Source organism: Rhizoctonia solani, chromosome 13, assembly GCF_016906535.1.
Source record: "Rhizoctonia solani chromosome 13, complete sequence".
In the NCBI taxonomy this organism is placed as follows: Eukaryota; Fungi; Basidiomycota; class Agaricomycetes; order Cantharellales; family Ceratobasidiaceae; genus Rhizoctonia; species Rhizoctonia solani.
This window is the reverse complement of record NC_057382.1, coordinates 1,711,665-1,725,258: the sequence shown is the minus strand read 5'-3', so window position 1 is coordinate 1,725,258 and position 13,594 is coordinate 1,711,665. Positions and strand designations below refer to the sequence as shown.

Sequence of the window (13,594 nt, the reverse complement as noted above, 5' to 3'; positions counted from 1 at the left end):
TAAACTATATACCATTAAACGGAAGCTCAATGCTATTTCCACGATACATATATCGATATCAGCTAGTGAGATGCGTTCATGCTGGCAGTTGAGCCACAAGGTTGGTCGTATTCGGAGCTAAAGCAAGTTAGAGTAGTCTACTTTATGAGGTGACGTTAACTACTTACATAGGCCACTGAGGACACCTGGTATAGCCAATTCTACTATGCGAGCGCTGAGCTCTGCCGGAGTACGGGGCCCTTCGAGTGACAGCAAATATGCGACGATTCCAGCCTGAGAACACACTTAACTCCAAATACAAAGCGCATATACTTCACTTTGACTTGATACTTACGACATGTGGCCTAAGATAAAATTGTTGAATTAGTCTCAACATACATTGATGTACCTATATATCACATCCACTTACGCAGCCATGCTCGTACCCGTGTCTACTTTGATCGCACTAGGACCAGTTATTCCAGCAGACACGACATTCTGAGAAAGGTCCGATTATTAGCCGTTACTTTTTTTCATCAACCACCGTCTCCCATCCACTACAACTTACGGTTCCGGGTGCAAAGACATCTAGAGTTGGTCCATAGTTTGAGGTCCGATATTGGCCATCAAAGATGTCGAGATTTCCCACCACAATTGCCTCATCCACGTTGGCGGGCGTCCATTCTGTAGCAGAACTTGCCTCATTTCCAGCTGCAACAACAACGGCGAGACCGCTTGCGACTGTCTGAAGTACTAGTCAATTAACCGAGTGAAGTCAATTATATAAAATATATTTACTTGTCGGACCGCATCGGCCTGGGCACCGGTACTAGACCCAAACGAACCGAGGCTCATACTTATGACTCCAGGACGGTTAGTATTTTTTGCATTTGCGACGGCCCAACTCAATCCTGCGATGCTGAAAGAGTCACTTAGAAATGCACTGGTCGGAATGGGCCAAACACCTACATGGCTGAAACCGAACCACTTCCATTATCCGACAAAACCTTGACATCGATTATGTTCGCCTTTTTTGCGACGCCATATCGAGCGCCTGCTGCGGTCCCTGCGCAATGGGTACCTATATGGTGCAGTCAATTGGAGTTGTACAGATATGCATTTGATGATCATACCATGGCCATATCTGTCGCCAGGCTGAGGATCGACGTTAATTAATATTTAACAATTTTTACGGGCTCCATCAACATACCGTTGAATTGTCTATAAACACAGGCGCATGTGTTGCACGTCCTCCAAATTCTTCATGTTCAACGTACACACCAGTGTCGAAAATGTATATATCAACACCTAGTTCAGGCTCCGTAAATACCAATGAGAATTTGAATCACATTTTCTAAAGACAAACCTTCTCCACCAGAGGAATCATACTATAATCGCCAACAGATGCATCAGTTACAACAGAGCCGGGGTTTAGCGTCTGCGCTTACGTGGTATGTATAATTAAGCGCGGTCGCGCTGCTACTTTGAGGTAAGGTGCCCTGCACAAGGATATCGCAACGGAGGTTATTGCAACCGAAGCACGAGAACAGGCGTAGAACCACACCTTCTGAGAAATCCTTTGTAAGCCCCATGTTGCATCATTTTGTACTATTTCTGATGTGCTGTAAACTACTTGGTCCTCTTCGACGTACTCGATTTGCTCGGCATATTTTGCTTTGAGCACTTCCATTGCGTTTGGGGTCAAACCAATAGCATAGCCATTTAGAACACGTGGGTCGTATAAACGTTCATTAAATTGGGCGAAGCTCGAGTCAGATAAATGAGAGCCAGGGCCAATGCCGGATTTGAGTTTGACGATGTAAGTACGAGTATCGCGGACCCGATGCAATGGAATGGCTGACGAGAGTGTAGGAGCATAACACGCCAATATAGCACCAATATAGAGCCCCGGTGAGTACAGCATGTTGAAGAGAGTCGTAAAAAAGCTGCGGGAAGAGGTCGCACCTGTGTGGAAGAACTCACACGACGTTTTTTAAGTTTCCCGCCTCCGGCTTCTGGTGACGAAGTACGAACACCATAAGGTGCCATATGCAAGAAGGAATGCATATGATGGCATATTATGCCCATCAATAGGTTCCCTTAATGTCTGAGAATTAAGAGAAGTAGAGGAAGGTTACGGAAAGGAAGAGTGCAGAAGTCTGAGAGAGCCAAGTATTTCTTCTCTAAAGCAGTTGACAACGTTGCGTTGTGACATCGTCCTGAGTTTGCGTAATATATAAATATATACTAATTATATTCTGTCAGGTTTTTATCTTACTCCTTTATGCATAGGTTTGGGCAAGAGATCAATTTGGAGTTCATTTCCGCCAGGCTGGCCTCTGAAGTCCTCGTTCACGTGACCTTTATGTTGCTACGGCAAGACAACCTCTTTCATGCAAGACCAGCCTGCGACTTTATGATTTTAGACAAAAAAGATAGGATCTGAAATATTTGAAACCTAGGGTTATCCCATATGGATTCGAACACATTATACAAAGATCTCCCCGTGGAATGCCTCTTGCGAGTTCTCGGTTTCTTGGCTTTACCGGAAATTGCGGTCTTATTCCAAACCTCCAAAGTATGGAATTTAATGATTTCTACCAATGAGAATACGGTATATCTTCAACTCGCTGGGGGACTTAATACGGCGTGCACGTCACTTGATTCTCCGCCAGATGCTCTTGACGGCCGGTTGAGCGCAGAAGGGAGCAAGGTACGAAGCTGGAAAGAATACTGTGATATTCCTATTCATGTTATTGAATGTTTGGTGATATTGTAAACAGGCCGACTGTACATCACTACTGAGCGAAGATGGGAAGGTAAAGATAAATCTTACTGAACTCGTGATGTTTTCGGATCCGCCAGTGAACGCAAGTTGGGCAAATCATAATTGACACGAAAAAGGAAATATTGGTGATGAACCGGAGATGAGGACTCGAGTTAGCTCTTATGCTCATATACCGTTCTCATCAGTCTCCTTACCAGCAGCTCATCGGTCTTCAGTGAACGCGGTTACTGGCTGTTCATTGCTTTCGCGAATCCACCCTGGAGGCGCTTTTTCGCCTGAATCAGGTACACAGGAGGGTCCAAGATCTTGCTCTGAGCCTCTGAACCAATCACCGCATGCCAGGACCAGAGTTTAGACAAATCGAACTATCCAAGGGGTTTCTGGTTTGGGACATCCCGGGAACTCGTTTATTGGAGGTCTGGATGTGGGCTGTCGGCCAAGATGCTTTCCTTATGGCACGCCAGTCAACACCCAAACAATTACGAGGGTACGATGTACGCATATACTGGCTCTTTCCAGTTCTCGTCACTCAGTCAATACTAGCGTGCGGTCTCCGCTGACATCCATCATAACTCTCCGTATTGTGATGACCTCATTCCATTGGGCGTATTGGAGTAACTAGACGATCTGCAAAATTTTCGGTTTGCGTATCCTACAGTTTGTGCTGGAAACAAAGCATACGATCAGCTCTAGCTCTGGGATATCCGAACAAGACACTGCTATCAAGCAATCCACATCGAACCTTTAGCTGAAGAAAATCTTTACATGGACCGCGTTGACATTAATGAATCACATTTAATTGTAGCAGGGCATGCTATATCCATATATAGCCGGGTGACTGGCGAGTGCGTCTTCCAAATCAATATGGATTTTGGACAGCTGGTAGACTATATATCTCCATTGCCTCCTGTGCATGTACCAGGTAGCGTTTTCCAAGAGTATACGCTACCGCAATATCTTCATCCAAACACTAACACACCTCTACCTCGTCGACAAGATGTATTTATGGCAATTCGTGCATCACCAGCAGGAGACAATTGCGTTACGATCACTTATTGGGGCTACGTAGTTTTCATCCGTGGCCTCGGGAGCAAGATATGGGAATATACAGAAGACCATAGTGTCGCAAGTGCTGGCGTTGTCGAGGGTTCGAAGTATAGAGTTGAATATTCGCCAATCTTCGAAAACATTAGCATTTCTCTTATGCACGCCGAGAGCTATCTACGACAACTTACTTATGATCGTCGTAGAATTTTGGTTTTCGGGGTAAGCTCAACAATCGAATATTTAGTGATTTGCACACTAATAGCCCGCATACATTTCGGGATCGCGGTCTGGCTTTGATTAACCTCGACCAACAGAGTGATACTATCAACAGTGTCGAAGCATTGTTCGATGATCGAACCCATGTCAAACTGTCGCCGTTTCCGGCTCAAGACACTCTTACTATCTCCGTTTGGCAGCAATTTAGACGTCCAAGTCCGTTGCGCCTGTTTACAAATGACAGCAGATAGCTGTTGGTTATCACGGTCGCCCTGGGATTCTAGCTCAACGTTTGCCTATATGGATAGGCCCCCGTTGAACTGTAAGTAATATACACTCGTTTTTGAAGGGCTAGTGACGGGATAACACATCGGTCATAGGTATTGTGAGCACGATTGACTTCGCCAGAGAGGGATCGAGTAAGGGCTAAAAAGCGTGAAGGTGAATATTTTGCCGGCTATCATATAATCAGAGTGGAGTACAACTGTTATATCATAACTGATACTCTATGGATGTGCTCGAAGTGAATCTGGTTGTAGCATTAAAACATGTATACCTTGAATAATTGACTCTACAGAACGGGTGTAGTATATTTTTAAACCCTCTGATACGAATAAGTATGTGGCACGAACATAGGATCTATTATATATAGTGATAGAGCACCGGGTAGAGCTGTACTTGATGTATTACGTAATCTTGCCTGACGTATTTGTGATCACCCGAAGCAAAGGACTACGGCCCCGACAGCCCTTTCGTTTATCACCAGTTTGCTACCTTTAGGTGTCCTATATAGCTCCCTTGTCATATAAACAATACTTTCGAATTCATGGCAGTCTCTGAATCGACTTATGAAACTCTGCCCCCCGAGTGCCTACTGCGAATCATTGCATTCTTGGCTCTGCCGGACGTTGTTTCCTTGCTACGTACCTCACGACTTTGGAACTCGGTCATAGTAGGCAATGAGCAGATTGTATACCATCGACTTGCCAACAACTGGGACTCTACGGCTATACCGCTAAGTTCGTTAGGTACCGCGCTTGAAAATTGGGGAAGCCCCAATGCTAAGAAAATTCATACTTGGAAGCAATATTGTAAGATAACTAACTGAGTTAGAGGTCTTGTTGGTACTCAACAATATCAAGGTCAATTACAGGTTGCCACAGAAAAGAGATGGAATGGTAAAGGCCGGTCTAATTCGTCACCGGATGTCTTCGGAAGGGCGCAGAGAATTCAGGTGCATCGAATCAAAATTGACACGGAAAAGTCCTTGCTTGTAATGAGCGGGCAGGATGAAGGAGGTGCATATTTCAGCTTTGATCGGATATTAAATAACTCACGTCTGCAGATCAGAACGGAAGTCTAGTTGTACACTGTCTTCAAGATCCATCGCGACAGGCCTTGTTTATTTGGACCAGGTAGATATTATACACGGCGATACTATGGTCTCTTCACATTAACACATTAGTAGATTTCTATCTATGCTCATGTCGAGATGTCCAACGGATTTGTTGTTTTCACTTGCGGACCAGAGGCACCCGACTCACTGGAAGTTTGGCGCTGGGCAGAGGACCAGGACGCCTGCCCCTTGAACAGTACCCCGACAGCACAACAGCAGCAGCTATATAGGGTATTCATTAGTATTCGTTCAATTGATTAATTGCTAATTGCTAGCTACATATATACAGGATGCTTTGTCCAGACTCGGTCATGACTCGGATCGCCGAGGCGTACTTGTCCCCATGGGCATTTTAAAACATTCCGACGAGACTAGAGCGTCTCGACTAGTGTACCCTACGGTATGCGTCGGAAACCGATCAGGAGATTGCCTCTCACTCTGGGACGTTCGAACCCGGAAACTCACACAAACGATCGACATTGAGCCTTCGATATACCCAAGATACCGGATGTCGTACGTCGACGTGAACGAGACCCACGTTTTCGTTGCGACGCATACGGTATCTGTATACAGCCGGGCTACCGGACAACTCGTGTTTCACCTGGACGAGTCGCACCTGGCACAAATCACAACCCACATTTCGGCTCCGATTTCAACATTCTCCAGAGGACCCGTGTTCACGACCCGAGACCTGCCAGGATACACTGATTCCGGTCGACCCATGATTTCTGGCCATCGACCCTGGGATGTTATCGTGGCCGTCCATGTCTCGCCGGACGGCAACGATTTTGTTGCTATAACTTCCCGCGGGCATATATTTCATATAAGCGGACTCAAAGTCGGGACCACCAGACCTGACGATGAAACCGCTTCTCGTTCTCCACTTCGCGTTCGGATTTCCGCTACCCAGGCCCAGAACTATTTAGAAAACCTTGCTTACGACGGTCAACGGATTCTTGCTTATGGGGTTAGTAGTATTATTGTTACAAGGATTTGCACATGCTTCCCTATTTTAACCGAGTCCGGTGGAATAATTTATTTCTAGAACATGGGTTTATGTTTGCTCAACCTGGAAGACAGACCGCGCGATCCATTCATGGTGCAGCTCGGAGACGGAGTGATTGGAGAGTTGTACCCGTTCCGGCTAAAGACGTGAAGTGGTGGCCCCCTTTGGAGGTGAAGGCATACGGAGACTGCAGCTGCTTGCAAATGACACGGGATACATGCTGGGTCGCTCGGGTGTTCCAGTCCAACCAAAGCCGGTGGCATGATTATTTGGTATGCATCGTGAGTTTTGCTTTGTTGGGTCTATGGGAGGTCTCTTAAAAAAGGTTTGACTGATTAGGAAAAGCTGTTGGGGTGATTGATTTTGCGCAGGAAAAAGTCGTGTACGTCTGGTATGCTTAAGACTGGCCTGTGGCGATTCACTATTTCTCGATAATTTTTTTTACAGAACAGAGGATTGAGTGGGGTGTAAGGTGTGGTGTCTAATGCTTCTTTCTTTACCAAAGCTGGATGTATGCTATCCATGATGGGCGAATGCTACTAATTTAGTCCCTATGCCACATAAAACATCTCGCAAAGTTACCTTGTAGCTATGTACACACACACCATGGATACACCACCGCCAACGCCCTCTGCTCATCAACAGCCATGTAAAGTTTGGGTATACATAATTGGCGACTATAAAACGACAACCGGATACAGGAAAAATAAAACACACGTTATGTGCATAAAGGTACGATCGTTTGTAGCTCGAGAACGACAACACAGAAATCGAGGTTCTTCTTGGCCCTGGGGACGTGTTGTAGTATATGCACCGGGATTTCGCGTTTTTTTTTTTGCAGGGTCCAGTGCTTGAGAAGTAGAGTTTGTCCGTTTGCGACATCACAGGGACCGTGCGTGTAGCGTGGGATCACCGTTAGGGCCGAATGACGTATATATATAATCTGAGCTTGATAGATGTCTAGAAGGGACTGTTCCCTGTGCAATACAAAGTGTTCCAGTAGCTGTCACATATGTATACATACCTGATCCGGATATTTACATCCTATCGTGCGAATGAGGGACGATCGGGTGTGGTACGTCACAGGCAGTGGCTACAAGGATATAATCTCCCTTAACCTCGCAACACAGACAAAGATTTCCAAGCTCTAGAACGTCGAGAGTAGCCATCCTAACGTCCGGTGCCACGTATCGAGTCCCATCGTTGATTGCACATGCGGTAGGACCGAGCTCACTTGGCCCCCGTTGGGGCGTTTATAAATTAGAGTTTAGCGCCGGCGCGTCATTGAGAAACGGAGATTTGATTCTAGGCCGTATGCATCACACGGTGAACAAAAAAGGTATACCAGGACACACACACATAGAGAGTCGTATGAACAGACATACACGATGGAACCCATATAACGAGACCGAACAAAAAACAATAAGTTAAGATTACCGACGGGGGGATTTTTCAGTGAAGGTATTACAAGGGGTGGAACCAGAGCCGGAACCGGGGAGGATCATATAAGCAGAGCCGAGGGATGATATGAGATAAGCAGTCAGGGACGACAGGTTCACTTTGGATGGGCCTTGTAGGGTGGGTCAGCGTGAGCTACGGGGGTGGGCCACAAACAATGACAACGGGGGATGAGCTTACGGGCTAGTGTCCTGCAGCAGCAGCAGCGGAGGATGTGGCGAGCAGATTTCGTTCTCGTGCACGCTGGGCGGACCAGACAAAGCCAGCGAGGGTGTCGGACTCGCGGACCGACTTGGTGAGCCAGTGTCGTTCGACAAGTTTGGCGAGTACGTTGTGGACTGCGTCCAGGTCTGTCAATATGGGTACGTCTGTGCATGTTGGGTCGAGGAGTGCACCGGGTGAGGGCACGGGTACGGATGTGTATGGAGAGGGGAGGATGGGTGGTATGATATCGTGTTTGGCGAGATAGGATATGAGCGACGAGGTTGGGAGACTGGACAGATCGGGCTGTTGGCAGAGGTTAGCAAAATGGATGGAAAAGCAGGTGTGGACTGACCATGCCAATGGGTTTGGTGGCAGCAGGAGTGTTGAGAGGGACAGAAGGGGCAGGCATTAAATCCGCATCTTTCCTACGTTTCTTGAGGTTGGGGTCTGGGGTGGAGTCTGCTGGTCGCTTGTTGTTTCCGTTGGCAGACTTGGTGGTCGCTCCACCACTCAGTCTGCCCTTTTTCGAATCTTTTTGGGGATATGTGTTGTCGAGCATCGTGGTTGACCAAGAACAAGAAACAGACAGATCGTTGGCTGATCCAGGGCCTGGTCCGTGACCTCTCCAATTGGTCCATCCCCGCGCTCAACCACCACCGACACCCCATTATTAATACTCCGCGGGTCTCTAGGATCTCCCTCCCTCCCCTACTTGCATTCCAACTCTGGCTTCAGCTTGTACGCGTTCAACACACCCAGATTAATACCACGTGATAGCACATCGTGAGCAATGGAGATATCTGACGTACGATCCACCCACTCCACTTGCTCTTCCCTTTCCGATCTCTCACCTACTGTACAGGACCAGCTTGCTCGCCTGCGCCGTTGTCCATGGCTCCCCATCACAGACTCGGACTCCAAGACCTGTTTCTTGATGGTCGGTCTTTGGTTTCCCAGCGTGCTATTTTTACAGCTAATCCCGTGTCCGAAAACAGAAATTCTGCGCAGATCCTGAGAAAGAGGAGTGCTACATCTTGGTTACTGATACCGTCAAAGTATGGGCTGAAGGTGACTATACACGCTTATCCTTGGTCGACTGAGCTCATATCTGTACATTACAGCTGTCCAAGGCCGCCACATTTCCCACCGTATCCCCCCACCGACTACCTCCGCACAGAAAAGCAAGAGCGCAGATTCAGACGGCATATGCTCCAGCTCCTCCATTCGCACACCAGCTCTGTCGCTTGTCAGACATGCAAGTCGTAGTCGAGCATGGAGGAAAATGTGCGGTTGGTATCCTCCCTCTCCGTCTCCCCTCTCCACGACCCACCTTTTATGCTCATAGTTATCGATAGGATATCGCTCTAACCATCACGACTCCCTCTCTGAACTGGCAGTGGCGTGCATTTGCACTCCACTGGTCCCATGCTGCTCAAATTTTGTCCAAGCATTGATTATGCCGACAATCACCAGCATGAGCGTCTTGACTTTGATTGGGTCTGACGATTTACAAGCATTTACTGCGGTGAGCCTCCACTTTTAAACTCAACCGGGGAGCCCGACCACCACATTCCTCCAAACGTACATCCCCGAACTCCAACTGACGCCTCCGCCTCTGCGCCACCAGCAACTCGACAAGACAGCCAAAACAGCCCGCATCACATCGCACACTCACGTCCGCGCCGTATTCTACAAACCGTCGTAGCGTGTGGGCTCGTGCGAGTGTCGCAGATCTGGGATCATGTCAGCGACGAGTTTTTGCGTGCGTTTTTTTTTTGCATGTTTCTTTCAGCTCTGTGTTCACTGTAATTGACTCTTTGTTTTTTTGGGTTCTCTCTTTTTTGTTTTGTTGTGTTTGCTTGGGTTCCTTGGGTGGGCGGAATAAATGCGCGTAGATCCGACGGTTGAAGATCTGGAAGAGCTTGATGGTGTGACTGCGCCGTTGTATTTTGGTGAGCCGATTAGTGATGATGAACCCGAGCCTGAACATGAGCATGTACGTCCCTTCCCTCTTACCTTTACCGATGACTCACCCATGAGTAACCGAGTAGCTCATCCAAGAAAATAGCCCACCCCTACTCCGTTCGTCCCCCGCCCATTACCAGACGCAGATGGCTCCGGAACCGAGGACGAAGATGAGATGATAAAGACCCAGCGCGGGGACGACACAGATTCAAACGCAGCCCGAAGGATCTGTCATTGGTACCGCACCACGGTCGTTTGTATCTAAAACTGGAAGCACCCGGTCCCAGCTTTCGAGATACGATGGACAGTCTCAGGCGTCCGTAAACGGGAACGGGATAAACTCTCGACCGTCGAAATGCGGACAGTCTCAGACCCGTCCTGCGCTCCATGCCGCTGCTCGGTCGCAGCCCCATCCGTCCCGGTCGAGTGCGAAATTGAGCATGATGATGTTTCGAGTGCAGGTGTGGGTGCGGGTGGGAGGTCGATTTCGCAGCCTCAGGTGAGCGGTTGTCCTTTGCTCTCTGTTGAGTTGGGTTGGCTTTGGATATATCTTTCTCCCTTGGGTATTGATCATCCTACCCCGCCTCTTCTCTTCCTCCGGCCTTATTCCTGAACATCTTTCCCTCTGCCGTCATGTTGCATTTCCACATTTTCGCGATTTACCATGACTAAAAAAAAACTCTACCCCGCAGGTGGCCGGTAGCAAACGTCCTACCGGGTCTGGGTCCGACTCGGAGGACGAGTTTGAGCGCGAAGAGCTGTTGCGTAGACGGATGCACGGCGCGACGAATCTAGGAGCGATCGGAATGAAGAAAACGACCGGGAGAAGAAAGTTTTGAGTTGGGGTTTTGGTCGGTTGTAACCTTATTTTCTCAAGTATTGTCGGATTTAGCATTTTCTTGGAGGACTTTTTTTGTGTGTGTGGAAGATTTGTCAATCTGTCTGTTCTCTTTTTTTGGATGTGGATTTCGCTCGGATGACTGTCCTTTTGTTGTCTTTATATATAAATCACCGGGCCCTGTTGTTTGTTTGTCTGTACCTCTCTGACCACTGTTATTTTCATTTATTGTCTTGCTTCTTTTTTCATTTGCGTGCGCCCACCCACCCCCACCTGCCAATTCGTTTCTTCTCTACCGTTTGCCAATGTCTTCTCCAGCTGGCCAAGCGGGCGCCAAGTTCATCCAAGAAGCTCCGGCACCACGTTCTTCGAAACCTACGGGGATCTGCCTCATGCATATCAATCGAATCGCCGGCCCTTGCGCACGAGGCTCGGGGAGGTTTAAAACGACCCTGGGACAGGGAACAAAGCATACACCTCTCTCTTGTTCCATCACCTCGCTTTGCCTGTCATCATTTTTTAACCTTTTCTCTCTCTCTCTTCACCTTGGCTCGATTTTTAATTTTTTATACATACTGTATTTTTAACCGACGTACATGAAGCTCTTCGCCCTCTTGGGGACGCTCTGTCTGGCTCCTACTCGCCGAGGCGAAACCCAAACAGTGTCGGGTCGTGAACAAGAAACGGGAGGCTCAGCAGGCTCACGCGCAGAACCCGTTCCCGCCGACGAGCACGAGTCCGCTCAGTCCCTCTGGTACAGCGTCAGCAAGCGCAAGTGCTTATCCGAGCCCTACGGCATTTGATTATTCAAAGGATAAGATTAGGGGTGTGAATCTCGGTGGATGGTTGTGTGCGTATTACGGTTGTTTTCTCTCCTCCCTTTTTCTCCCACCTTTTTTCCTTTTCTCTTTTCTTTTTCCTTTGGGGGTGTATTGATTTGTTATTTTGTGTAGTACTTGAAGTAAGCGATAGTGTACCTCTTGTCTACCATATCATCCCTCACACCACGTTCGTAAACTCAGCCATGGATTACACCGTCCCTATTCGAAAACACCGGCAACGAGCAAATCGTCGACGAGTACACGTTCAATACACTCCAGGACGCAGCGACCGTCCGACGAATCCTGCGCGAACACTGGGAAACATGGATTGTCGAAGACGATTTTAGAAAGATTGCCGAAGCAGGGTTAAATCATGTCCGGTATGTCCCTCCTCCCATCATTTTCAGCTCCCGCACAGCCTCTTTCCCTCTCCCTCTCCCTTTTTCTGACTGACTTGTCAACCCATTGACCCGCCCTCTACAAGTCTTCCGTTCGGGTACTGGTCCGTTCCTAGGCCAGGCAACGATCCCACGCCGTACAACCCCGATGCGTGGCCGTACGTGATGAAAGCCATCGACTGGGCGCGAAAGTACAACCTGTTCGTGATCATGGACATCCACGGCGCACCGGGCTCGCAAAACGGGTACGACAACTCGGGCCAGCGGATGAATATGCCGCAGTGGCATACGAGCGCGGCGTACGTGAACCAGACGTTGGACGTGGTTGCGTGGTTGGCCCAGACGTTTGGAGGGCCCGAGTATGAGAATTTGGTGACGATGATTCAGTTGATGAACGAGGTACGTTTTTTTTTCTTCTTTTTTTAGTATCCAGTCTCTAAGCGGCGATGGTGAATTGGGCGCTCATACTTCGGTTTGGGTCGGGGTTGTGTAGCCGGCAGGGTTCTATCCTGAAGTTTTGAGTGTGATGAGAGATTACTATCAACGCTCGTATTGGATTATTCGGCCCATTAGCAATCACCTGCTCGTCGCGTTGCATGATGGGTTTCAGCCCTTGTCTATCTGGTCGACCAGAACTAACGTCCCAAGCCCCGAAAACACCATCATGGACACGCACATCTACCAGATTTTCAACGACGCGCAAGTAACCATGTCTTGGGACGCTAAACTCAAAGCGACTTGTGATCAAGGAAATACGCTTGCAAGCTATACGGCCCGGGAAGACGGGTTCAGGACGTACGTCGGGGAATGGACAACGAGCTACACGGACTGTGCCAAGTGGCTGAACGGACGGGGTGTCGGTGCTCGATTGGATGGGACACGAGCTGGGAGTTCGTTTCTTAGAACTTGTGAGGATATTACGGGTACGATGGACAAATTTAGTGAATCCTACAAGACGTGGTTGAGGAGGTAAGTCTGAAGGGCCGGATAGCATTAGCTCAGTGGCTGACAAATATACCTAGGTACTGGGATGCTCAAACCATTGCCTTTGAACGTGGAAACGGGTGGGTGTATTGGACTTGGAAGGTAATCCGAGGTGTTTCTTGGACCGGAACAAAATCTGACGGAGAGCATATAGACTGAAATTGCGGATGAATGGAGCTATTCTAAAGGACTTGAGGGTGGATGGATACCACAGGATCCGACCAACCATATATACAATGCCTGCTAACCTCGGACAATGAACTTATGATAGCTGAATATGGAACTCGCTTAGTAATGTAAATACTGCTGTCCCTTGGTGTATACGGAACTATACTATGGTCATTTCGACGGGGGTTAGTAAACTTGCGGGGACTGGAATTCTGGGTTTGTGTACATCAGCTGGCTAGTGATATTCTAGCCAGCCTCTTCCTCTGGTTTAGAGTAATTACTTCCTTTTTCCTCCAAGGTGACTTGGGTTACTTTCCGTCCCCCAT

The 13,594-nt window shown here is 48.2% G+C and overlaps 6 protein-coding genes across 6 annotated transcripts; 4 read left to right on the top strand and 2 right to left on the bottom strand.

The window, feature by feature from the left end:
* Positions 1-76: 76 nt before the first annotated feature.
* RhiXN_07378 (subtilisin-like protease 8) lies at positions 77-1,903 on the bottom strand (the record flags this gene model as incomplete). Its single annotated transcript, XM_043327194.1, has 12 exons — positions 77-117; positions 168-273; positions 335-344; positions 410-477; positions 548-724; positions 778-898; positions 949-1,060; positions 1,113-1,134; positions 1,190-1,287; positions 1,346-1,367; positions 1,428-1,478; positions 1,544-1,903. The coding sequence occupies 12 exons, from the start codon at positions 1,901-1,903 to the stop codon at positions 77-79; spliced, it is 1,188 nt and encodes a 395-aa protein (XP_043185666.1).
* A 549-nt stretch (positions 1,904-2,452) lies between these two features.
* Positions 2,453-2,847, top strand: RhiXN_07377 (F-box-like domain-containing protein; the record flags this gene model as incomplete). The annotated part of the gene is made up of 3 exons (XM_043327193.1): positions 2,453-2,692; positions 2,763-2,798; positions 2,845-2,847. 3 exons carry the CDS (start codon positions 2,453-2,455, stop codon positions 2,845-2,847), a joined length of 279 nt encoding a protein of 92 aa, XP_043185665.1.
* Positions 2,848-4,856: 2,009 nt separating this feature from the next.
* On the top strand, positions 4,857-6,582 carry RhiXN_07376 (F-box-like protein; the record flags this gene model as incomplete). The annotated part of the gene is made up of 6 exons (XM_043327192.1): positions 4,857-5,121; positions 5,173-5,328; positions 5,381-5,445; positions 5,499-5,657; positions 5,716-6,393; positions 6,472-6,582. The coding sequence occupies 6 exons, from the start codon at positions 4,857-4,859 to the stop codon at positions 6,580-6,582; spliced, it is 1,434 nt and encodes a 477-aa protein (XP_043185664.1).
* Positions 6,583-8,073: 1,491 nt separating this feature from the next.
* RhiXN_07375 (uncharacterized protein) lies at positions 8,074-8,653 on the bottom strand (the record flags this gene model as incomplete). Its single annotated transcript, XM_043327191.1, has 2 exons — positions 8,074-8,397; positions 8,447-8,653. 2 exons carry the CDS (start codon positions 8,651-8,653, stop codon positions 8,074-8,076), a joined length of 531 nt encoding a protein of 176 aa, XP_043185663.1.
* Positions 8,654-8,884: 231 nt separating this feature from the next.
* On the top strand, positions 8,885-9,548 carry RhiXN_07374 (uncharacterized protein; the record flags this gene model as incomplete). The annotated part of the gene is made up of 4 exons (XM_043327190.1): positions 8,885-9,031; positions 9,090-9,149; positions 9,216-9,383; positions 9,450-9,548. 4 exons carry the CDS (start codon positions 8,885-8,887, stop codon positions 9,546-9,548), a joined length of 474 nt encoding a protein of 157 aa, XP_043185662.1.
* A 431-nt stretch (positions 9,549-9,979) lies between these two features.
* On the top strand, positions 9,980-13,347 carry RhiXN_07373 (Cellulase (glycosyl hydrolase family 5 protein); the record flags this gene model as incomplete). Its single annotated transcript, XM_043327189.1, has 12 exons — positions 9,980-10,090; positions 10,163-10,289; positions 10,347-10,558; positions 10,752-10,824; positions 11,216-11,336; positions 11,500-11,747; positions 11,851-11,858; positions 11,920-12,098; positions 12,203-12,515; positions 12,610-13,085; positions 13,139-13,202; positions 13,255-13,347. The coding sequence occupies 12 exons, from the start codon at positions 9,980-9,982 to the stop codon at positions 13,345-13,347; spliced, it is 2,025 nt and encodes a 674-aa protein (XP_043185661.1).
* Between the last annotated feature and the right edge of the window lie 247 nt (positions 13,348-13,594).